The 25,918-nt window shown below is 46.6% G+C and overlaps 1 protein-coding gene across 3 annotated transcripts in view; it reads left to right on the forward strand.

Annotated features, from left to right (window-relative positions):
• The first annotated feature begins 2,340 nt into the window (after positions 1 to 2,340).
• FANCL (FA complementation group L) overlaps positions 2,341 to 25,918 on the forward strand; it is a 117,822-nt gene continuing 94,244 nt past the window's right edge. For 2 of the 3 annotated variants that reach the window (XM_069768911.1, XM_069768913.1), the window contains exon 1: positions 2,341 to 2,522. In XM_069768911.1, the coding sequence (XP_069625012.1) occupies positions 2,436 to 2,522 (87 nt within the window). In that variant the 5' untranslated portion in view covers positions 2,341 to 2,435. Of the gene's footprint in view, positions 2,523 to 19,279; positions 19,446 to 25,918 lie in introns of all 3 variants that reach the window. The other variant, XM_069768912.1, reaches the window with a different exon arrangement.

Below are 25,918 nucleotides of genomic sequence, written 5' to 3' on the forward strand. Positions count from 1 at the left end.
GATTTGAACCACGCTTTGCTTGTTGGTCTCGCCCGGACGGACGAATCCTGTGTATTCATTGCATTATTCTGAAATCTTCATAAATAAACTACATACATATTCTAGAATACCCGATGCGTTAGAATCGGGCCACCGTCTAGTAATTAATAATTAGCAAAGGCTATGCAGACAGCTGCAGGCTGCTATTAATAGCCTAGGAAGGGGCCATGGATACTGGCCCCTCCAGGCTAAAAACATCAGCTCTCAGCCACCCCAGAAAAGGCGCATCTTTAAGACACGCCAATTCTGGCACTTAGGCCAGGGTAACACTTGTGAGTGCAATGCCAGAGACTCGCACAAGTCTCTCACATCAATACCTGTTCAACCAAGGTTCTTTTTTTAGGATTTTGGACAATATTCCCTCTGGCCTCAATTAATCAAAACCAGCATTGTTCACACCAGTCTTGATGAGGGGGTGAGTTGGGGTCTGACATGTGGCAGACGGCTCGGTGTCACTGACTGGAGGAAGATGTGAGTGTAAGGACCGCTGCGGTCAGTCACTGATCTGACAAGTGGGGGGGGGGGTCATCACACCGTGTCCCACCCAACCACTCTTCACTTTCTCACAAGTCGGACAAAGATGGCGTGAGACCGACAGAAGTCACTCTGCCTCATGATATCACATTTTTGCAGCTTTTCCCACCAAGTACAAATGTAAGGTGGAGAAACTAACTAGATTTGCCTCATTCGTAACAGGTCCAGATCCATCGGGTCTGTCACCTAGGATACAGGGGGGAGAGCTTGGGGTGTCACTGTTCTCTGTGCTCGAGAAGGGTGTGTGGCTAAGCAGTTAATGCGCGTGCAGAAATTCAAACAGTTCAGGCGGGAGTCCTGTCATTGGAGATCAGCTTGTGAAGCGACGCTGACTGGAGCCGGAGACAAGAGGACACACTGACAGGAGCCGACAGACACACCAGAGATACCGCCCTCCACACTAACACCGCTGTCCTCGCTTACATCACGGACATTTATGAGACTGCTGATGATGCCGACTACGTTAACAAATCCGTCCTGGGTGACCGTGAGAGGCAAGGCTTGTATATGGGATACAGGCACTGAACAGTACAGTGCAGCGGACCGGGCTGGCCATTATAAGCAGTGTCATAGGCCCCGCTAGTGTAAGGGCTCTCACCGCTGAGAGATTATTCCCCTTCCTTCCTTCCTGTTGTGGCCAGTGCCCGTACTGGAGCCACAGACTACTGCTGCCATCGCCAGGACCACAACAGGACATCGCCATCGTCAGGACCACCAGAGAGCACTGACATCGTCAGGACCATTGGAGCACACCGTCAACGTCAGGGAAGTTTTCTCCCCAAAACTGTGATAAACCCCCTTTGGGCATAATCTAACGCTCCCAGTTGTGGACAGGAGCACATCCGTGACAGGAGCCTAAAGTGTTACGTGCATAGTTTACATTTTTTCCTTTTTAGTATATTCTGTGTTAGGAAATTACTTCATACCCTTGTTGCTATATATCTCCCTGCGAGGAGTTACTGTTTGTTAAATAAATCCCCTTGTTGACCCTTGGTCTGCCTTTGTCCGTACGGCATCCCGTAACCTGCTTACACAAGGGTTGCGGGATGCGTCGTGTGGACACAGGGTCATATTGCGTTAATGGCAATGCGCTGACGGCATCCGTTACATAGCAGCACTAACGCTATGTAACGGATGCGTTAGCGCACCCATTAACTGCCATTATGTAGCGCATCGTTAACGCATGTATAATCGGCATGCGTTAGTGATGTGCCGTCATTCTGTGACGGACCCTCGGACACAGTCTGCAGCGTTTTCGGGTCCGTCACCGCTAGCACAGATAGAGCATCATCGCATAAACGCCATCTTTTTCGGAACTTGTGGTAACGCAGTGTTTAACGTATGCGCTGAACGGAATGCACTAACGCAATGTGAACCCGAGCGCTCAGATGTGCAAGGAAGGCCCCCTAATAACACAGGAAAAAAAGACCCCAAAAGGAAAATAATCGTGTTTTACACATAACATATGTCCTCTATGTCCAATGTGTAGGAAAAGGAAATTAGTGAGGGAAAACGTCAGAGATAGCAGCTGTGCGGTGTGGTAGTGAATGTGCTGCCGGTCACACTGAGCGCGGTAATAACTGGGCCTCATGCACCTCGGTCTCTAGGCCGAGGGTGTCCGCGCGTCACGGCTGCCTGAGTGACCCGTCCGCTCCGGTGCAGCAGGCCCCTCACACCGTGAGGTGACTGGTGGAGAACACTTGTATTCCCGCTTCCCCTCCACTCACAGCGTGGCACAGTAAGCTCCGCCCCTCCCGGTCACATGACCCAGCCTGTGTGCAGCGTGTTCCTGATGTGAGGAGGAAGGCGGCAGAGCGCGGCTGTCAGTCACCTGCTTGTGACCGGGGCTCGGTACAGACGGAATGGCGGCCGGCGTGTTCACTCACTGCCCGCTTCTCTTGCCGCAGGATCAGAGCGGGAGAGTGTATGATGGCTTCATCACGGCCCAGGTAGAGCACTGTATAGAATGCTACATGTGCGAGGAACATACGGGGGCTAGAAAGCAACAGGCAGCTGTGTAACCCCGCCCCTAACTACTGACCACACCCCTACATCAGGGGGTGACCACCAATATTCAGTGTCCTCCATATAGTACCCCAATATTCAGTGTTCTCTGTATAGTATCCTACCAATCAGGTCCTGTATAGTACCCCAATATTCAGTGTCCTGTATAGTACCCCACTATTCAGTGTCCTGTATAGTACCCCAATATTCAGTGTCCTCCATATAGTACCCCACTATTCAGTGTCCTGTATAGTACCCCAATATTCAGTGTCCTCCATATAGTACCCCACTATTCAGTGTCCTGTATAGTACCCCAATATTCAGTGTCCTCCATATAGTACCCCACTATTCAGTGTCCTGTAGTACCCCACAAATATTCAGTGTCCTGTATAGTACCCCAATATTCAGTGTCCTGTATAAATACCCCAATATTCAGTGTCCTGTATAGTATCCCAATATTCAGTGTCCTGTATAGTACCCCAATATTCAGTGTCCTGTATAGTATCCCAATAGTCAGTGTCCTGTATAGTACCCCAATATTCAGTGTCCTGTATAGTACCCCAATATTCAGTGTCCTGTATAGTACCCCAATATTCAGTGTCCTGTATAGTACCCCAATATTCAGTGTCCTCCATATAGTACCCCACTATTCAGTGTCCTGTAGTACCCCACAAATATTCAGTGTCCTGTATAGTACCCCAATATTCAGTGTCCTGTATAAATACCCCAATATTCAGTGTCCTGTATAGTACCCCAATATTCAGTGTCCTGTATAGTACCCCAATATTCAGTGTCCTGTATAGTACCCCAATATTCAGTGTCCTGTATAGTATCCCAATAGTCAGTGTCCTGTATAGTACCCCAATATTCAGTGTCCTGTATAGTACCCCAATATTCAGTGTCCTGTATAGTACCCCAATATTCAGTGTCCTCCATATAGTACCCCACTATTCAGTGTCCTGTATAGTACCCCAATATTCAGTGTCCTCCATATAGTACCCCACTATTCAGTGTCCTGTAGTACCCCAATAGTCAGTGTCCTGTATAGTACCCCAATATTCAGTGTCCTGTATAGTACCCCAATATTCAGTGTCCTGTATAGTACCCCAATATTCAGTGTCCTGTATAGTACCCCAATATTCAGTGTCCTCCATATAGTACCCCACTATTCAGTGTCCTGTATAGTACCCCACTATTCAGTGTCCTGTATAGTACCCCACTATTCAGTGTCCTGTAGTACCCCAATAGTCAGTGTCCTGTATAGTATCCCAATATTCAGTGTCCTGTATAGTACCCCAATATTCAGTGTCCTGTATAGTACCCCAATATTCAGTGTCCTGTATAGTACCCCAATATTCAGTGTCCTGTATAGTACCCCAATATTCAGTGTCCTGTATAGTACCCCAATATTCAGTGTCCTGTATAGTACCCCAATATTCAGTGTCCTCCATATAGTACCCCACTATTCAGTGTCCTGTATAGTACCCCAATAGTCAGTGTCCTGTATAGTATCCCAATATTCAGTGTCCTGTATAGTACCCCAATATTCAGTGTCCTGTATAGTACCCCAATATTCAGTGTCCTCCATATAGTACCCCACTATTCAGTGTCCTGTAGTACCCCACAAATATTCAGTGTCCTGTATAGTACCCCAATATTCAGTGTCCTGTATAGTACCCCAATATTCAGTGTCCTGTATAGTACCCCAATATTCAGTGTCCTGTATAGTACCCCAATATTCAGTGTCCTGTATAGTACCCCAATATTCAGTGTCCTGTATAGTACCCCAATATTCAGTGTCCTGTATAGTACCCCAATATTCAGTGTCCTGTATAGTACCCCAATATTCAGTGTCCTGTATAGTACCCCAATATTCAGTGTTCTCTGTATAGTACCCCGATATTCAGTGTCCTGTATAGTACCCCAATATTCAGTGTTCTCTGTATAGTACCCCGATATTCAGTGTTATCCTTCTCACCCAGTCTTAGTGATCCCTATTAACGGACCACTCCCAATTAAAAGTGCATATCAATAACGTTATTCCTTGGGCCCCTTTCACACATCAGTTTTTTGCCATCAGTCGCAATCCGTCGAGTTTTGAAAAAAAAAAAGATCCAGCGACTGATGCCGCCGGATCCCTTTTTATTCTCATAGACTTGTGTTAGTGATGGATGGCCTTACGTTTCATCCGTAATTCGCCGGATTCAACAAAAATTGTCCGGCTGCCGGAGAAAATGGACATAGCAACATTTTTTGTGTACGTCGAAAAAACGGACAGTGACGGGTCCTTGGTTTGCTAGAATGGAAGCCTATGGCGTCAAATGACGGAATCTGGAGGCTGGTTCCGTTTTTTTTAACTGAGCATGCTCTGATCCAATTAGCCAGATCCGCTAGTCAGATCCATCCAAAAAATGGATCCGCTGCATCAGTTTTTCACAATCTGCGACGGATTCGTCGAACCAACGGATTGTGACTGATGGCAAAAAACTGATGTGTGAAAGGGGCCTAATAGGGGTGGTCCGGCCTTGGGTACAAGTCTGTAGTCACTCTGTCACTCTATGTGCCTGCAGCCTTGTGAACCGCACATCGCGCACACTGTGAGGATTCTCCGGCACTCGGAGTGGGCTGGTATGTGACCACGAGTGCAGTCTGCTTACTTCCTGCCACATTCTGACTACACATTTCTGACCTGTCTCCATACAGTTGCAATGTGCGAGGCCGCGCACGTCTAGTCTGCATGTGACCACATGTATGTAAATCACATATTTGCAGTCACTCGCCTGCCGAAACCGCTCAATGCACTCGCTGTGAGGATTCACCAGTCTGCAGTTACATAGCGTGTCGCAGACTTGTACCCTAACGCCGGACAACGCCTTTAAAAAAATTCTCCTCTTTCAGAAACGTTTCCTAATATACACATTTCACTGTAAAAAAAACAAACAAAAACAAATTACAAACTGCTTTACTTACCATCCGTGAGTCCTGTGCTGAGTCTCCACCACTGCCCTGGTCCTCCTTGTTTGGTTGCAGCGGTTCAGTTACCTTGACATCGCTGCAGCTAGGGTTGAGCGAAACGGGTCGAACATTTTCAAAAGTCGCCGACTTTTGGCGAAGTCGAGTTTCATGAAACCCGATCCGACCCCTGTGCGTGGTCGGCCATGCGGTACGCGACTTTCGCGCCAAAGTCGCGTTTCAATGACGCGAAAAGCGCCATTTCTCAGCCAATGAAGGTAAACGCAGAGTGTGGGCAGCGTGATGACATAGGTCCTGGTCCCCACCATCTTAGAGAAGGGCATTGCAGTGATTGGCTTGCTGTCTGCGGCGTCACAGGGGCTATAAAGGGGAGTTCCCGCCGACCGCCATGTTACTGCTGCTGATCTGAGCTTAGGGAGAGGTTGCTGCCGCTTCGTCAGAAGCAGGGATAGTGTTAGGCAGGGTCCATTAACCACAAAACCGCTTGTGCTGTAGCGATTTCCACTGCCCAACACCACCCTCGGTGTGCAGGGACAGTGGAAGCTCCTTTTTTTTTTTTTTTTTCCCCCTCAGCGCTGTAGCTCATTGGGCTGCCCTAGAAGGCTCCCTGATAGCTGCATTGCTGTGTGTACGCCGCTGTGCAAACCAACTGCTTTTTTCAAAGCACAAATCCTCTTGTTCCTTCCTTTCTGCACAGCTATCTTTTTGGTTTGTACACACTTTTTATTTAATTTGTGCATCAGTCCACTCCTTATTGCTGCCTGCCATACCTGGCTGAGATTACTGCAGGGAGATAGTAATTGAAGGACAGTTCCTTTTTTTTTTTTTTTTTTGTGGGAGATTAAGATTGACATTTCTGCTAGAGTGCCATCCCTGTCTGTGTCATCTCTCACTCAGTGGGCCATAGAAAGCCTATTTATTTTTTTGCTTGATTTGGGTTCCAAAATCTACCAGAAAAAAATCACAATATCAATCAGTGGGAGAAAAATATTGGCCTCAGGGCTTGTGTGCCACTCTTGACTCCTGTGTGTGCCATCTCTCACTCAGTGGGCCATAGAAAGCCTATTAATTTTTTTGCTTGATTTGGGTTCTAAATTCTACCTGAAAAAATCAATAAATCAATCAGTGGGAGATTAATATTGGCCTTTGGGCTTGTGTGCCAGTCCTAAGCGTGCCATCTCTCTCTCTCAGATAGTGGGCCATAGAAAGCCTATTTATTATTTTTTTTATTGGGTTTATAAATTTTCCCTGGAAAAAAAAAAAAAGTGGGAGATTAATATTGGCCTCTGGGCTTGTGTGCCAGTCCTGAGCGTGCCATCTCTCTCACAAATAGTGGGCCATAGAAAGCCTATTTATTTTTTGGGTTGATTTGGGTTCCTAATTCTACCTGAAAAAATCAATCAATCAATCAGTGGGAGAAAAATATTGGCCTCAGGGCTTGTGTGCCACTCCTTACTCCTGTGTGTGCCATCTATCACTCAGTGGGCCATAGAAAGCCTATTAATTTTTTGGCTTGATTTGGGTTCCAAAATCTACCTGAAAAAAATCACTAAATCAATCAGTGGGAGATTAATATTGGCCTCATGGCTTGTGTGCCACTCCTTTCTCCTGTGTGTGCCATCTATCACTCAGTGGGCCATAGAAAGCCTATTAATTTTTTGGCTTGATTTGGGTTCCAAAATCTACCTGAAAAAAATCACTAAATCAATCAGTGGGAGATTAATATTGGCCTCTGGGCTTGTGTGCCACTCCTGACTCCTGTGTGCGTCATCTGTCACTCAGTGGGCCCTAGAAAGCCTATTTTTTGTTTTATTTGTTTTCTAAATTCTCCCTGAAACAATCATTTTATTTTCTTTGGTTTCTAAATTATTCCTGAAAAAAATCATTTTTTTGGTATTTTTTTTTCTCTCAAGTCTCCCTGAAAAAAAAAAAAAAAAATCTGTGGGAGATTCATATTGCCCCTTCTGCTTGTGTGCCAGTCTTGACTCCTGGGTGTGCCATCTCTCTCTCTCTCCCCAATTGTGGGCCATAGAAAGCCTATTAATTTTTTTGCTTGATTTGGGTTCCAAAATCTACCAAAAAAAATAACTAAATCAATCGGTGGGAGATTAATATTGGCCTCTGGGCTTGTGTGCCACTCCTGACTCCTGTGTGCGTCATCTGTCACTCAGTGGGCCCTACAAAGCCTTTTTTTTTCTCCTAAATTCTCCCTGAAACAATCATTTCATTTTATTTGTTTTATAAATTCTTCTGTAAAAAATAATTTTTTTTTAATTTTTTTTTTTCTGAAGTCTCCCTTTTAAAAAAAACAAACACAAATCAGTGGGAGATAAATATTTACATTTGCGCTTCAGTGACAGTCCTGCGTGTGTGCCATCTCATTTGTTGCCAACAACAACAGAGTGTGTAACATTGTGGCTGATTTTCGTTGTGGTCTCACCCACCTGTAAAGGGGTAGCTAAATCATACTGAAGTTATAGCTCACCGTGTAAGTTGTGTGACAGCAACAAATACCGTTCGTTTGTTAACGTTTTTAAAACAATGAGGAAGTCTGGTGGAAGAGGTCGTGGCCGGGGGCGTTCATTGTCAGCTGGTAATGAGGGTAGTGGTAGTGGTGGAGCATCAGCTGGTCGTGGGAAAAAAAATATTGCACCTAAGTCTGGAGCTGTGGAGCCAGGTTCGTCGTCTGGCTACACAAGGCCTCGAATGCTCCCTTTTCTGGGAGTAGGAAAACCGCTTTTAAAGCCGGAGCAGCAAGAGCAAGTTTTGGCTTATCTTGCTGACTCAGCCTCTAGCTCTTTTGCCTCCTCTCGTGAAACTGGTAAATGTCAAAGCAGCGCGTCGTTAGTGGATGTTCACGGTCAGGGACAAGTCGCTTCCTTGTCCTCTTCAGCAAAAACAACAACAGAGAAGAATGCAGCAGGCGACACAACGGGTTACTCCATGGAGCTCTTTACACATACCGTCCCTGGCTTAGAAAGTGAAGCAGTTAACAGTCCATGCCCATTACAAGTTGAATCTGACATGGAGTGCACTGATGCACAGCCACAGCCAGACTACTATCCTGGTCCTTTGACTCAGACCACAACATTGCCATCGCAGGGTGCTGATCAAGAATCAGACCCTGATGAGACTATGTTGCCCCATCACGAACGCTATACCACCGACCGCCACGGTGACACAGACGAAGTTGCACACGAGCTACAAGAAGAGGTAATAGATGACCCAGTTCTTGACCCCGATTGGCAGCCATTGGGGGAACAGGGTGCAGGCGGCAGCAGTTCTGAAGCGGAGGAGGAGGGGCCGCAGCAGGCATCAACATCGCAACAGGTTCCATCTGCCGGGCCCGTATCTTGCCCAAAACGCGTGGCAAAGCTAAAACCTGTTGGAGGACAGCGTGGCCATCCGGTTAAAGCTCAGTCTGCAATGCCTGAAAAGGTATCCGATGCTAGAAAGAGTGCAGTCTGGCATTTTTTTAAACAACATCCAATTGATCAGCGCAAAGTCATCTGTCAAAAATGTTCAACTACCTTAAGCAGAGGACAGAATCTGAAAAGTCTCAATACAAGTTGCATGCATAGACATTTAACCACCATGCATTTGCAAGCCTGGACTAACTACCAAACGTCCCTTAAGGTTGTAGCACCCTCGGCCAATGAAGCTAGTCAGCAACGCAACATCCCTTCCGGCAGTGTAGGGCCACCATTTTCCGCACCACCTGCAGTATCTGTGCAGGTTTCTTTGCCAGGCCAAAGCCGTCAGGGTCAGGGAATCACCAGTTTCGTAGTAGGAAACACTGCATCTAGGGCACCGGTGGCAACAATACCATCTCCCACCGTCTCTCAGTCTGCCATGTCCACCGGCACCCCCGCTAGTTCCACGATCTCCAGCTCTCCAGTCCAGCTCACCCTACATGAGACTATGGTTAGAAAAAGGAAGTACTTAGCCTCGCATCCGCGTACACAGGGTTTGAACGCACACATAGCTAGACTAATCTCGTTAGAGATGATGCCCTACCGGTTAGTTGAAAGCGAAGCTTTCAAAGCCCTGATGGACTACGCTGTACCACGCTACGAGCTACCCAGTCGACACTTTTTTTCCAGAAAAGCCATCCCAGCCCTCCACCAGCATGTTAAAGAGCGCATCGTCCATGCACTCAGGCAATCTGTGAGCACAAAGGTGCACCTGACAACAGATGCATGGACCAGTAGGCATGGCCAGGGACGTTACGTGTCCATCACGGCACACTGGTTAAATGTGGTGGATGCAGGGTCCACAGGGGACAGCAAGTTTGGGACAGTTCTGCCTAGCCCACGGTCTAGGAAACAGTTGGCTGTAGCCATTCGCACCCCCTCCTCCTCCTCTTCGTTCTCCTGCAGAAGCGAGAGCTCGTCCACAGACCGCAGTCGCACAACCACTCCATCCGCAGCTGCCACTGTTGCACACCAGGTCTCCCATTATGGGGCAGCTACTGGCAAACGTCAGCAGGCTGTATTGGCTATGAAGTGTTTGGGCGACAACAGACACACCGCGGAAGTTCTGTCCGAGTTCTTGCAGAAAGAAACGCAGTCGTGGCTGGGCACTGTAGATCTTGAGGCAGGCAAGGTAGTGAGTGATAACGGAAGGAATTTCATGGCTGCCATCTCCCTTTCCCAACTGAAACACATTCCTTGCCTGGCTCACACCTTAAACCTGGTGGTGCAGTGCTTCCTGAAAAGTTATCCTGGGTTATCCGACCTGCTCCTCAAAGTGCGTGGACTTTGCTCACATATCCGCCGTTCGCCCGTACACTCCAGCCGTATGCAGACCTATCAGCGTTCTTTGAACCTTCCCCAGCATCGCCTAATCATAGACGTTGCAACAAGGTGGAACTCAACACTGCACATGCTTCAGAGACTGTGTGAACAGAGGCGGGCTGTTATGTTTTTGTGGGAGGATACACATATACGGGCAGGCAGTAGGATGGCAGACATGGAGTTGTCAGGTGTGCAGTGGTCGAAGATTCAAGACATGTGTCAAGTCCTTCAGTGTTTTGAGGAATGCACACGGCTGGTTAGTGCAGACAACGCCATAATAAGCATGAGCATCCCCCTAATGCGTCTGCTGATGCAAAGTTTGACGCACATAAAGGATCAGGCGTCTGCAGCTGAGGAAGAGGAAAGCCTTGATGACAGTCAGCCATTGTCTGGCCAGGGCAGTGTACAGGACGAGGTAGCGGGCGAAGAGGAGGAGGAGGACGAGGAGGATGATGGGGATGATTATATTTTTAATGAGGAAGCTTTTCCGGGGCCACTGGAAATTGGTGGCGCGGCAAGGCCGGGTTCTGGTTTTTTGAGGGACACAAGTGACGTGGATTTGCCTGAAACTGCCCCTCAACCAAGCACAACCGCAGATTTGAGAACTGGAACTTTGGCCCACATGGCGGATTATGCCTTACGTATCCTCAAAAGGGACACACGCATAACTAAAATGATGAATGATGACGATTACTGGTTGGCCTGCCTCCTTGATCCTCGCTATAAAGGCAAATTGCAAAATATAATGCCACATGAGAACTTGGAACTAATATTAGCAACCAAACAATCAACTCTTGTTGACCGTTTGCTTCTGGCATTCCCTGCACACAGCGCCCGTGATCGTTCTCACACGAGCTGCAGGGGCCAGCAGACCAGAGGAGTTAGAGGGGCAGAAATCAGAAGTGGCGTTGGCCAGAGGGGTTTTCTGACCAGGTTGTGGAGTGATTTTGCTATGACCGCAGACAGGACAGGTACTGCAGCATCAATTCAAAGTGACAGGAGACAACATTTGTCCAGTATGGTTACAAACTATTTTTCATCCCTTATCGATGTTCTCCCTCAACCGTCATTCCCATTTGATTACTGGGCATCAAAATTAGACACCTGGCCAGAATTGGCAGAATATGCATTGCAGGAGCTTGCTTGCCCGGCAGCTAGTGTCCTATCAGAAAGAGTATTCAGTGCTGCAGGTTTAATACTAACAGAAAAAAGGACTCGTCTGGCTACCCAAAATGTAGATGATCTAACCTTCATTAAAATGAACCACAACTGGATTTCGAAATCTTTTGCCCCACCTTGCCCGGCTGACACCTAGCTTTCCTATGAAAAGGTCTTGCCTGTGGACTATTCTGAATGCCTTTTCCAATCTCGTAATTTTCAGCACCTGATTGTCCAGCATACGACATGTTTACACCTCACTAAATGGCCAAACTCCCCACACGGGGCCGTGGTATCGACACTTGGCGACAGCACCCGTGAGAGTGCAGTTTGTCTGAAGAGGTGGGTGAGCCCGCTTTTGGTCGACGGCACTGCCACTGGGCCCCTCCTAGTACAATAAAGTGTCTCTGGCGGTGGTGGTGCGCACCCAATGTCAGACACACCGTTGTAATATGAGGGGCCCTGGGCCTGTACCGCCGGCCACAAGACAGTTTCCCCCCACCCCAGCTCAAACAGTGCTCTACCACTTGCAAAATTATCTCACAGCTCCACCAATGTTTAGTCTATGCGCTGACATCCTTCAATGCCTGCCACTGACAATACCATTGTATTGACATTTTTGTTATGTTAGGCCTTCGATGCCTGTCTGTGGTCACTCCTTCCACTAGGCCTCCACTGACCACACCACTGCTGCCCGTGTACCCCTGGAACCAATTTAAAATTGCCTACAGCCATGTGTTATTATTTTAGGCCTTCGATGCCTGTCTGCGGTCACTCCTTCCACTAGGCCTCCACTGACCACACCACTGCTGCCCGTGTACCCCTGGAACCAATTTAAAATTGCCTACAGCCATGTGTTATTATTTTAGGCCTTCGATGCCTGTCTGCGGTCACTCCTTCCACTAGGCCTCCACTGACCACACCACTGCTGTCCGTGTACCCCTGGAACCAATTTAAAATTGCCTACAGCCATGTGTTATTATTTTAGGCCTTCGATGCCTGTCTGCGGTCACTCCTTCCACTAGGCCTCCACTGACCACACCACTGCTGCCCGTGTACCCCTGGAACCAATTTAAAATTGCCTACAGCCATGTGTTATTATTTTAGGCCTTCGATGCCTGTCTGCGGTCACTCCTTCCACTAGGCCTCCACTGACCACACCACTGCTGCCCGTGTACCCCTGGAACCAATTTAAAATTGCCTACAGCCAGCCCAATTTTTTTATTTTAGGCCTTAGATGCCTGTCTGCGGTCCATTCTTTCAACTACTACTACACTGACCAGGTCACTGCTGCCCGTGTACCCCTGGAACCAATTTAAAATTGCCTACAGCCATGTGTTATTATTTTAGGCCTTCGATGCCTGTCTGCGGTCACTCCTTCCACTAGGCCTCCACTGACCACACCACTGCTGCCCGTGTACCCCTGGAACCAATTTAAAATTGCCTACAGCCATGTGTTATTATTTTAGGCCTTCGATGCCTGTCTGCGGTCACTCCTTCCACTAGGCCTCCACTGACCACACCACTGCTGCCCGTGTACCCCTGGAACCAATTTAAAATTGCCTACAGCCATGTGTTATTATTTTAGGCCTTCGATGCCTGTCTGCGGTCACTCCTTCCACTAGGCCTCCACTGACCACATCACTGCTGCCCGTGTACCCCTGGAACCAATTTAAAATTGCCTACAGCCAGCCCAATTTTTTTATTTTAGGCCTTCGATGCCTGTCTGCGGTCCATTCTTTCAACTACTACTACACTGACCAGGTCACTGCTGCCCGTGTACCCCTGGAACCAATTTAAAATTGCCTACAGCCATGTGTTATTATTTTAGGCCTTCGATGCCTGTCTGCGGTCACTCCTTCCACTAGGCCTCCACTGACCACACCACTGCTGCCCGTGTACCCCTGGAACCAATTTAAAATTGCCTACAGCCATGTGTTATTATTTTAGGCCTTCGATGCCTGTCTGCGGTCACTCCTTCCACTAGGCCTCCACTGACCACACCACTGCTGCCCGTGTACCCCTGGAACCAATTTAAAATTGCCTACAGCCAGCCCAATTTTTTTATTTTAGGCCTTCGATGCCTGTCTGCGGTCCATTCTTTCAACTACTACTACACTGACCAGGTCACTGCTGCCCGTGTACCCCTGGAACCAATTTAAAATTGCCTACAGCCATGTGTTATTATTTTAGGCCTTCGATGCCTGTCTGCGGTCACTCCTTCCACTAGGCCTCCACTGACCACACCACTGCTGCCCGTGTACCCCTGGAACCAATTTAAAATTGCCTACAGCCATGTGTTATTATTTTAGGCCTTCGATGCCTGTCTGCGGTCACTCCTTCCACTAGGCCTCCACTGACCACACCACTGCTGCCCGTGTACCCCTGGAACCAATTTAAAATTGCCTACAGCCAGCCCAATTTTTTTATTTTAGGCCTTCGATGCCTGTCTGCGGTCCATTCTTTCAACTACTACTACACTGACAAGGGCACTGCTGCCCGTGTACCCCTGGAACCAACATCAGAAAATATAAAAATAAGTATTTTGCTTACAAAAAAGAAAATACTGGAGAGATATCAAATGCAGACATTTTAACATTAAAAACAAACACACAACTAAAATCTGGTACAGTACTAAAAATGGCCACCAGCTACAATTACTTTCTCCTGCAAGTAGTTAACTGAAAGGTTTTTTAAATTGAAAACACACATATGGCATCCACCGAGTGTTGTCCTGTCGCGTCTTCTTTATATTATTGCCGAGAAGATGCAAAACAATGAAAATAATAAAATCATTAATTACCAAAATAATAGAGAAAGTCAACACCACATTGCAAATAAACATTCATTCCAAATAAAGAAGCAGGGCGCGTCCGAGGGTGAGTATATACCTAATAAGAATATAATCACCCTCCGACGCGCAATGCTTATTTCCAACAGCCTTCCTTCCTAAGAATCAGCCCTTCCGTGGTGTAGAGAGACGTTGTGTTACACTCCAAGGTGTTCCCCAGGTTGCCTTTCCTGAGCTTCGATCTTCCGGCTCTCGTTTAGTAGTTCTTGGAAACTACACTGCATTAGGCCTTCAAATTGGGTATGGGGTGTAGAGAGAGGGTGTGTTACACTCCAAGGTATTCCCCAGGTTTCCTTGCCATTGCTTCGGTCTTCCGACTCTCGTTTAGTAGTTGTAGAAAAGTACACTGCATTAGGCCTACAAAATGGGTATGGGGTGGAGAGAGAGGGTGTGTTACACTCCAAGGTGTTCCCCAGGTTGCCTTTCCTGAGCTTCGATCTTCCGGCTCTCGTTTAGTAGTTGTTGGAAACTACACTGCATTAGGCCTTCAAATTGGGTATGGGGTGTAGAGAGAGGGTGTGTTACACTCCAAGGTGTTCCCCAGGTTGCCTTTCCTGAGCTTCGATCTTCATGCTCTCGTTTAGTAGTTGTCGGAAACTACGCTGCATTAGGCCTACAAATTGGGTATGGGGTGTAGAGAGAGGGTTTGTTACACTCCAAGGTGTTCCCCAGGTTGCCTTTCCTGAGCTTCGATCTTCCGGCTCTCGTTTAGTAGTTGTTGGAAACTACGCTGCATTAGGCCTTCAAATTGGGTATGGGGTGTAGCGAGAGGGTGTGTTACACTCCAAGGTGTTCCCCAGGTTGCCTTTCCTGAGCTTCGATCTTCCGGCTCTCGTTTAGTAGTTCTTGGAAACTACACTGCATTAGGCCTTCAAATTGGGTATGGGGTGTAGAGAGAGGGTGTGTTACACTCCAAGGTGTTCCCCAGGTTGCCTTTCCTGAGCTTCGATCTTCCGGCTCTCGTTTAGTAGTTCTTGGAAACTACACTGCATTAGGCCTACAAATTGGGTATGGGGTGGAGAGAGATGGTGTGTTACACTCCAAGGTGTTCCCCAGGTTTCCTTGCCATTGCTTCGGTCTTCCGACTCTCGTTTAGTAGTTGTAGAAAAGTACACTGCATTAGGCCTACAAAATGGGTATGGGGTGGAGAGAGATGGTGTGTTACACTCCAAGGTGTTCCCCAGGTTGCCTTTCCTGAGCTTCTATCTTCAGGCTCTCATTAAATTGTGGTTAAATGGAACAACTGCATTTGGCCTACTAGTTGGGTTGGGGCCTACTATCGGTGTCTGCCACTCCTTGCTGTTCTCCTCCACTGAACAAAGCTGTGCCGCCTGTTTACTACGGTTGCCAATTTTGAACTGCATTTCGACTACTTACTGATTTGGCCCTACTCTCTGTGTCAGCCTCTCATTCCAGTTGTCCTCCACTGCAATGCCCCCTGGTTATTCCTGTGTTACCAATTTTGAACTGCATTTAGCCCACTTTCTTCTTTGGGCCTATATCTGTGTTTCCACTTCATCGTGCCCATTGCCCAGCCAGTGATAGATGAGTCTGCTGGTACATTGACCCATAACGCAACATTCCCCGTGCATGCTACACAACAACATTGTGACCCTGCTGAAAGTCAGGTTGCTCTTCCCGCATACCATACCACCTTACACGGGGACAAAGAGGAAGGTGCAGATGAAAGTGCAGGTTCCTTCATCAGGTGGGGGGAGGAATACTAGTTGGCGACGTCACTGGCACAGGGCCTCTCATAGTACGCAAAAGTGTTGCTGCCGGTGGGAGGCGCCCCCGCCGTGCAAACACACCGCTGTACTTTGAGGGGCCCTGTGCCAGTGCCAATGCCAACAAGTGGGCCCCCCCTGCTTGCTCAGGATCACAGCACTTGCAAAGTTGAAATACTTACCTCTCCCTGCTCCACTGCCGTGACGTGGTCCAGATTTCCTGGGCCCACTAATTACTTGAACCAGCCCTACCCCACACAACTTTAGCCAAATGACCCCCAATTTCAAATGCCTTCCAATTATTATAAGGTAAATTACGCTTGACAAGCTTCATTAAGAAGAATGGATGGTTTTGACATTAAAATGGGCACTCTAGGTGTTTTCCTGGCCCCCACTCACTGCCGACTATGCTGCCCCATTGACTTGCATTGGGTTTCGTGTTTCGGTCGATCCCGACTTTACGTCATAATCGGCCGATTTCACTCGACCCGACTTTTGAGATAGTCGGGTTTCGCGAAACCCGGCTCGACTCTAAAAAGGTCAAGGTCGCTCAACTCTAGCTGCAGCCAATCTCTGAGCTCAGCGGCAACATGAATGTTGTCAGATTACATGATGTCAAAATTGCACCCAAACAACTGAGATCGGAGACTCCACGAGGACCCGGGGATGGTAAGTAACGCAAAGTTTCTTATCAATAGCAGAGGGAAACATTTCCTGAAAGGGGTCACTTGCTTTCGCCCATAGTTGGGGGGGTAACTTACGGGTTTGGAATAACCCTGTAAAGTACGCGCGCCTGCCTCCAGTCTGTGACTGACCGGTCATTAGTTTGTCAGTGTCCTGCCTCCTCTGGCCGAGATCTCACACAAGCCTCATTGCTGTGGCGACACATGCGCTGATCGATTTATCGGTTCATTGGTGCCATCTGGACATTACTGCACATTCCCGGCCCCCCACAGTGACGGCGCCTGTGTGAGATGTTGCCAGAGGAGGCAGGTGATTATCAGTCAGTCATACACCAGACTGGCAGGAGAAGACCTCGTCCTGCTGCCCTGTGCTTCGTTCTATATAAAGCAAGGAGAACCATGAAACGTAACCTTAAGTACCAGGTGTAGATAAAAACCAGCAAACAACACATATTGCACATACAGCCAAAACAGAAAACGGAATTGTGTACAGGGCCCACGGCGATCACAGTGCAGGTAGAATAAACTGGGAAGATCTCACCCTAATTCTTTACCAATCACCAATGGAACACCGCGCTGGAGGAAGGGGAAAGGTCAGTATGTAGAACCTGTAATCCCCTGTCGTGCCCCTTGTGAAGGTCTCCTGTCCTAATAAGGTCAGTATCCAAGTGAAGTTGTTAACCCCAAAACTTTTTCCTATGCATTTTGGCCCCATTACAGTTGCTTCATCAGGGGAATATGTGATAACTGGAGCAGGTATAAGTTTGGGCAGAAAAGTTGTATATCACACCATAACCTAAGTGATCTCCCACTCAAAGGAATATACTCCCCTCCAGGGCATGAAGTGACCAGCCGGAGTGAGATTATGTATAAACAGTCTTCGGTTCAATCAGCATAGAAAACACATTATATGATTAAAAGAGGATCCTTCGTTCACCACACAATTGGGGTAGGACCCAAGTCAATCACTAATGTTAATAATGAATAGATATCTACCAGGTCCATGTACCTGGTTACTGACATTTATGGCAGGTAGATAAGAATTGTGATGGCAGTGAACAAAGGTGTAATGTAAATATAAAGTATACAACAGGGGGGTCGAACCTATGGCACGCGTGCCATAGGGGGCAGGCATGCGCGCCACTCTTCTCAACCCATGCACCCCCCCCCTAATAGCACTCCTTTTCATCAGGCCACGCACTTGCTGAGGAAATGAGGGTGGTAGCACTAGTTCTGAGGGGATGGCGGGCATGCAGAGGAGCGTGACTGCAGCGGTAGTGCTGAGGAGATGGCGTACATGCCCACAGGTAGGACTGTGCTATATGAAGAGTCTTGGGGAACGGGCAGAGGAGAGTAGTTTATTTTTTTTTTATTGTGAGGCCATTATACTGTAGGGTGCACTCTGTGATGCCATTATGCAGTGTGGAGCACTGTGGGGCCATTATACAGTGTTGAGCACTATGTGGGGCTATTATACTGTATGGAGCACTATGGGGGCCTATTATACTGTATGGAGCACTATGGGGGGCCAGTTATACTGTATGGAGCACTATGGGGGCCAGTTATACTGTATGGAGCACTATGGGGGGCCAGTTATTCTGTATGGAGCACTATGTGGGGCCAATTATACTGTATGAAGAGCATTAATTGGAACCATTATACTGTATGCAGGACTCTGTTGGTCCATTATACTCTATATAAGGCAATGCAGGGCCCCTTTATACTGTAAGGAGCAGTATGTGGGGCCCATTACACTGTATGGAGGGCTATGTGAGGCCCACTACACTGTATGGAGGGCTATGTGGGGCCCTTTACACTGTATGGAGAGCTATGTGGGGCTCATTGCACTGTATGGAGGACTTTTTGTGCCCATTATACTGTATGGAGGGCAGTGTGGGGATTACAGTTGCACAATTAAACTGTGACGAGGTCACTATTTGTTGGGGGGATTGAGGGAGGGGGGTACAGTAGGGTCAGCATACTGTGTGTGTGGAGGGTACTGTGGAGGAAATTCACTGTGGGGATATCTTACGGTGTTTGGGGGCACTCTTGTTTGCATCATACTTAATTATCTGTTTTATTCAAGTTTTTTTTTATCCTTTGTTATTACATACCGTTTTTAAATTAGGCCATTGGGTCATATGCTTTTCAATGCTCTTACATAACTTTGGGAATTATATAATGTTATCTGTTTTATTTGATAAGGAAAAACTTCCTTAAGTGTAGACTTTTTTGTTAACATATCAAGGCTGGCCGGCAACTTTGTCCAAGCTTTTAATTTTGACTATCTGTGTACTTGAATTTGACATCCTTGGCTTAAAGCGTTATTCTCATCATGATAAAGGGCTACAATTGCAAAGAGGTTGTTAAAATAAACTACTTTGAAATGTTACTTGTCATTAAAAATCCTTTCCATTCTCAAGAACAGACTATCCCAATGCTTAATTAGAATATTTATATTTTGTGCTGTCCCATATCGATCGTAGTGATCAGGTGTTCTTATGTTGTCCTCAGACCCTGTATGTATTTTGGGGGTAAGCAGACGGAAGACAAAATCAAGATATCCTCTATCTCTGACCCGCTGTCACAATTGATCAGCTTGTTCAATTGCCCTGTGAGGATGCCTCTCCTGGGTGGGAACGGATGGTGACTGTCTCACTTCAAGAAAGCATTAGTGGAGGTAGGCTTGTTTTAAGGTGTCCCTCTGTTCTCTCAATCATCAAATCTAGAAATGGGACTCTCTCCCTGTTAATTTCACAGGTGAATTGGAGACCAATTGGATTTGTCTTTAGGATCTCAACTCAATTCTCAGGCACTGACCTAGTTAGATCCCCCAAGGGAGAGATGAAATGGATTTACAGTTTAGAAACATATAGTCCTCACCGCCTCTATGAACTGCTTAATTTCAGTTTTTCTATAATCTCCCCGGAAAACCCCCTTTATTCCCAACCCTCCTTTTTTTTCCATTTATTCTCATGGATACTGTATATTTCCATTGCACTATGCTGCACCTTGGTTCAGTGTCATAATTGATCCATCACAATTCTTATCTACCTACCATAAATGTCGGTAACCAGGTGTATCTACTCGGTACAGTGCCTTGATTATTAACATTAGTGACCCTACCTGGGTCAACGAAGGATCCTTGTTAAATCATATTATGTGTTTTCTATGCTGATTGAACCGAAAGGAAGACTGTTTATACATCATCTCACTCCGGCTGGTCACTTCATGCCCTTTGAGTGGGAGATCACCTAGGTTATGGTGTTATATACATCTTGCTGGCCAGTCTATTCCAATCTCTTGGCTGGGGGCAGGCATCATAAGTATGTCTGTAGAAGTATATCCCCCAGGGTACATAATGCCATTTTTAGCATTGGAAGCCACTCCTGTGACGTGTATCGCGTCAATCTAATGTATTTGTTCCAATAGGCTGGAGCGAGATGTTCTCTGATACACCCCCGATGGTGCAAACCGCGTCATCCCACTGATGGCTGCTGCTATTGGCTGAGGGAATACACCCCCCCCCCCCCGAAAAAAAAAAAAAAACTGTCAATGTGGCTATCTGGCAGCTCTGGAGCTTAATTACTGATGCCCTTAATATGGCTTAGTCCAATTGCAGTTTTTTTTTATGCCCAAACTTATAACTAAGACTTAGTCAAAACGCGTTGATCGTTTCTAGACTCTGAACCAGTGGGGTTACAGTGCTGGACACCAAATGTTTGGATTATTTTTTTTACTTGTGTCTATTAAGTTATTTACCCCCACCATTCGCTGGACACACCTGCTTTCTATCACTCTTGTATCTACTCCAGTTATCACATATTCCCCTGATGAGGCCATTGTAATAGGGCTGAAAAGCATAGGGAAAGTTTTGGGGGTTAACAGTAATAGGGCTTCACTTGGGTACTGCCCTCGTTAGGACTGGAGGCCTTCACGGGGCACGGCAGGGGATAAGTTCTACATACTGACCTTTCCCCTTCCTCAGGCGCTGTGTTCCATGGGTGATAGGTAAAGGATTAGGGTGAGAGCTTCCCAATTTATTCTACCCGCACTGTAATCGTCGTGGGCACTTTATGCAATACCGTTTTCTGTTTTTGCTGTATGTACAATATGTGTTTGTTGGTTTTTATCTACACCTGGTACCTGTTTAGTATTTAACTAGCTTCACTTAAATGTTAATTTTTACAGTACTCCTTGCTATATATACAGTGGGTATGGAAAGTATTCAGACCCCTTTAATGTTTTCACTCTGTTTCATTGCAGCCATTTGGTAAATTAAAAAAAGGTTTTTTTTCACATTAATGTACACTCTGCACCCCATCTTGACTGAAACCCCTCCCCCCCCCCCAGAAATTTAGAAATGTATGCAAATTTAATAAAAAAGAAAAACTGAAATATCACATGGTCATAAGTATTCAGACCCTTTGCTCAGACGCTCATATTTAAGGCCTCTTTCACACTTCCGTCTTTCTTTTTCCGTCACAATCCGTCGTTTTGTGAAAAAAAAAAACGGATCCAGCAAATGGTGCTGCTGGATCCGTTTTTTTTTCATAGACTTGTATTAGCGACGGATTGTGACGGATGGCCTCACGTTTCATCCGTCGTGCGCTTGATCCGTCGTAAAATTGCTGTCCGTCGAGCGGAGACAACGCACAGAGGAATGTTTTTTTTCTGTACGTCGGAAAATCGCTCAGCGACGGATCCTGCTCTGTCTGTCGTTGGCTATAATGGAAGCCTATGGACGCAGGATCTGTCGCTGACTGAGAAGCAGAAATCCAGCGATGGATGCAGTCTTTTAAAACTGAGCATACGCGGAAGAATTTCCTGTCAGGGAAATCCTCTCTCTCTTTTTACTATTGATGCTGTTTATGCAACATCAATAGTAAAAAGATATAATGTTAAAAAAAATTAAAAATCGTGATATTCTTACCTTCCGGCGTCCCCTCCCCTCACGATGCTGTTCGCTGGTTCCCAGCTATGCATAGCAAAATGACCCGATGATGTAGCGGTCTCGCAAGACCGCTACGCCATCACAGGCTATTGTCTCGCTATGCATCACTGGCAACGGAGCATCGCAAGCATCGGGAAGGCTGCAGGGGCTGCGTGGGACGCCAGAAGGTAAGAATATCATGATTTTTTTATTTTTTTAAAATTATTTTTATCATGGGTTGTGTTGTGTATGCGTTTTCGTATTGAAAAACCACAGCGAAGACGAATACACAACATATGCACAGAGCCTTCTAGGATGCACTAGAACCGTAAAAAAAAAAACTGCTCCAGTGCATTTTTTTTTTTTTACAATCCGCACAGGATCCGTCTTTTCAACATTTTGCTGGATTGTGACTGATTGTAAAAAATGGAAGTGTGAAAGAGGCCTAAGGCCTTTTTCACATTTCCGTCTTTTTGAAGACGTTGCAATGCGTCGTTCTGTGCAAAAAACGCATCTTGCAAAGTTGTCCGCGGGATGCGTTTTTTGCACAGACTTGTATTACCGACGCATCGCAATGTATGGATACACGTTCCATACATCGTGCACTGGATGCGTCGGTAATTGGCGGACCGTCGTCGCAAAAAAACCTTCAATGTAACGTTTTTTGTGCGACACGTCCGTCGGTACGTCGGCCTGACGAATTGCGACAGGCCCATCCCGACGAAAATGTGAAAGAGGCCTAAGTCACATGCTGTTCATTTCCTTTTGATCTTCTTTCAGATGGTTCTACTCCTTCTTTGGGGTCCAGCTGTGTTTAATTAAACTAATAGGACTTGATTTGCAAAGGCACACACCTGTCTATATTAGACCTCACAGCTCACAGTGCATGTCAGGCCAAATGATAATCATGAGGTCAAAGGAACTGGCCAAGTAGCTCAGAGACAGAATTGTGGCAAGGCAAAGATCTGGCCAATGTTACAACAGAATTTCTGCAGTACTCAAGGTTCCTAAGAGCACAGAGGCCTCCATAATCCTTAAATGGAAGAAGTTTGGGACCACTAGAAGTCTTCCTAGACCTGGCCATCCAGCCAAACTGTGCAGTTGTGGGAGAAGAGCCTTGGTGAGAGAGATAAAGAAGAACCCCAAGATCACTGTGACTGAGCTCCAGAGATGCAGTAGGGAGATGGGAGAAAGTTCCACAAAGTCAACTATCACTGCAGCCCTCCACCAGTCGGGCCTTTATGGCAGAGTAGCCCAACGGGAGCGTCTCCTCAGTGCAAGACATATGAAAGCTTGCATAGAGTTTGCTAAAAAAAAAAAAAACATATGAGGGACTCCCAGACTATGAGAAATAAAAGATTCTCTGGTCTGATGAGACGAAGTTAGACCTTTTTGATGATAATTCTAAGCTGTATGTGTGAAGAAAACCAGGCACTGCTCATCACCTGCCCTATACAATCCCAACAGTGAAACATGGTGGTGGCAGCATCATGCTATGGGGGTGTTTTTCAGCTGCAGGGATAGGACAACTGGTTGTCATTGAAGGAAACATGAATGCAGCCAAGTACAGAGATTTCCTGGATAATAACGGAGTGGCTTGAGAACAACTCTGACCATTCTTGACTGGCCCTTCCAGAGCCCTGACCTAAACCCAATTGAGCATCTCTGGAGAGACCTGAAAATGGCTGTCCACCAACGTTCACCATACAACCTGATGGAACTGGCGAGAATCTGCATGAAAAAATGTCATAGGATCCCCAAATCCAGGTATGAAAAACTTGTTGCATCATTCCCAAGAAGGCTCAAGGATGTACTAGCTCAAAAGGGGGCTTCTACTCAATACTGAACAAAGAGTCTGAGTATATATGACCATGTGCTATTTGTTTTTCTTTTTTAGTAAATTTTCAAAAATTACTACATTTCTGTTTGTTTTTTTTTTCAAGATGGGGTGCAGAGTGTACATTAATGAGAAAAAAATGAACTTTTTAAAATTTACAGATTGGCTGCAATAGTAATAATAATTTATTTATATAGCGCCAACATATTCCGCAGCGATTAAAAATTAAAGGGGTGTGACTACTTTCCGTACCAACTGTATATATACATTACCAGAGAGTTCATTTGTAGATTACCGCTACTGTTGTTCGCTTTTGCTCATGCTCTTGTGCTTTAACATAAAACGTTTAACAGCTAATTACAGAAAGGTATCATTTTAACCCACTTCAAAGTGCCATTACAGCCATGTCTGTAGCCAAAAGTCCATAATCCTGCCAACATGTCCTCTTTAAAATTATGGACATTGGGAATTAACCTAATTGGGGTAGCTCGTTCCAGAGAACTGGTGCAGCACAAGAATATTCTGGGTACTATACACTTTTACGACAGCCTTGCTAATAACTCCGGCCTCTCCCCTCTGTCAATCCCTTCACTGGCTCCCCATTACCCAGAGAATCCAGTACAAAGGCCTAACCATGACATACAAAGCCATCCACAACCTGTCTCCTCCATACATCTGTGACCTCGTCTCCCGGTACTTTCCTCTACGCAACCTCCGATCCTCACAAGATCTCCTTCTCTACATTCCTCTTATCTCCTCTTCCCACAATCACATACAAGATGTCTCTCGCGCATCACCCCTACTCTTGAACTCTCTACAACAACATATCAGACTCTCACCTACCATCGAAACCTTCAAATAGAGCCTGAAGACCTACCTCTTCTGGCAAGCCTACAACCTGCAATAATCACCGATCGACCAAACCACTGCACGACCAGCTCTATCCTCACCTACTGTATCCTCACCCATCCATTGTAGATTGTGAGCCCTCGCGGGCAGGGTCCTCTCTCCTCCTGTACCAGTTGTGATTTGTATTGTTCAAGATTATTGTACCTGTTTTTATTATGTATACCCTTCCTCACATGTAAAGCGCCTTGGAATAAATGGCGCTATAATAATAAATACCGTATATACTCGAGTATAAGCCGACCCGAGTATAAGCCGACCCCCCCTAATTTTGCCACAAAAAACTGGGAAAACTTATTGACTCGAGTATAAGCCTAGGGTGGAAAATGCAGCAGCTACCGGTGAATTTCAAAAATAAAAATAGATGCTCCATACCGTTCATTATGGCCCCATAGCTGTGCCACATAGTGCTCTGCACCGTTCATTATTGCCATATAGATGTACCATAGAAAGGTGTGCCATATAGTGCTCTGCACCGTTCATTATTGCCCCATAGATGTACCATAGAAAGGTGTGCCATATAGTGCTCTGCACCGTTCATTATTGTCCCACAGCTGTGCCATAGAAAGGTGTGCCATATAGTGCTCTGCACCGTTCATTATTGTCCCATAGCTGTGCTGCCATATAGTGCCCTGCACCGTTCATTATTGCCCCATAGCTGTGCTGCCATATAGTGCTCTGCACCGTTCATTATTGCCCCATAGCTGTGCCATATAGTGCTCTGCACCATTCATTATTGCCCCATAGCTGTGCCATATAGTGCTCTGCACCGTTCATTATTGCCCCATAGCTGTGCCATATAGTGCTCTGCACCGTTCATTATTGCCCCATAGCTGTGCCATATAGTGCTCTGCACCGTTCATTATTGTCCCATAGCTGTGCCATATAGTGCTCTGCACCGTACATTATTGCCCCATAGCTGTGCCATATAGTGCTCTGCACCATTCATTATTAACCCATAGCTGTGCTGCCATATAGTGCTCTGCACCGTTCATTATTGCCCCATAGCTGTGCCATATAGTGCTCTGCACCGTTCATTCTTGCCCCATAGCTGTGCCATATAGTGCTCTGCACCTTTCATTATTGTCCCATAGCTGTGCCATATAGTGCTTGCACCGTTCATTATTGCCCCATAGATGCTCCATATAAAGCTGTGCCATTGCTGCTGCTGCAATAATAAAAAAAAAAATGCCATACTCACCTCTCTTGCTTGCAGCTCCCGGCGTCTCGTCCCGGCATCTCTCTGCACTGACTGATCAGGCAGAGGGCGGCGCGCACACTATATGCGTCATCGCGCCCTCTGACCTGCACAGTCAGAGCGGAGAGACGCCGGGAAGACAGAGCGGCGCCGGGAAGATGGAGCGACGCCCGGCGGGTGGAACGTGGACAGGTGAATATAAAATACTCACCTAGTCCCGGCGCTCCTGACGCTGCCCCTGCCTGTCACACTGTCTCCGGGTGCCGCAGCTCTTCCTGT

Source organism: Ranitomeya imitator, chromosome 5 (genome assembly GCF_032444005.1).
Source record: "Ranitomeya imitator isolate aRanImi1 chromosome 5, aRanImi1.pri, whole genome shotgun sequence".
In the NCBI taxonomy this organism is placed as follows: Eukaryota; Metazoa; Chordata; class Amphibia; order Anura; family Dendrobatidae; genus Ranitomeya; species Ranitomeya imitator.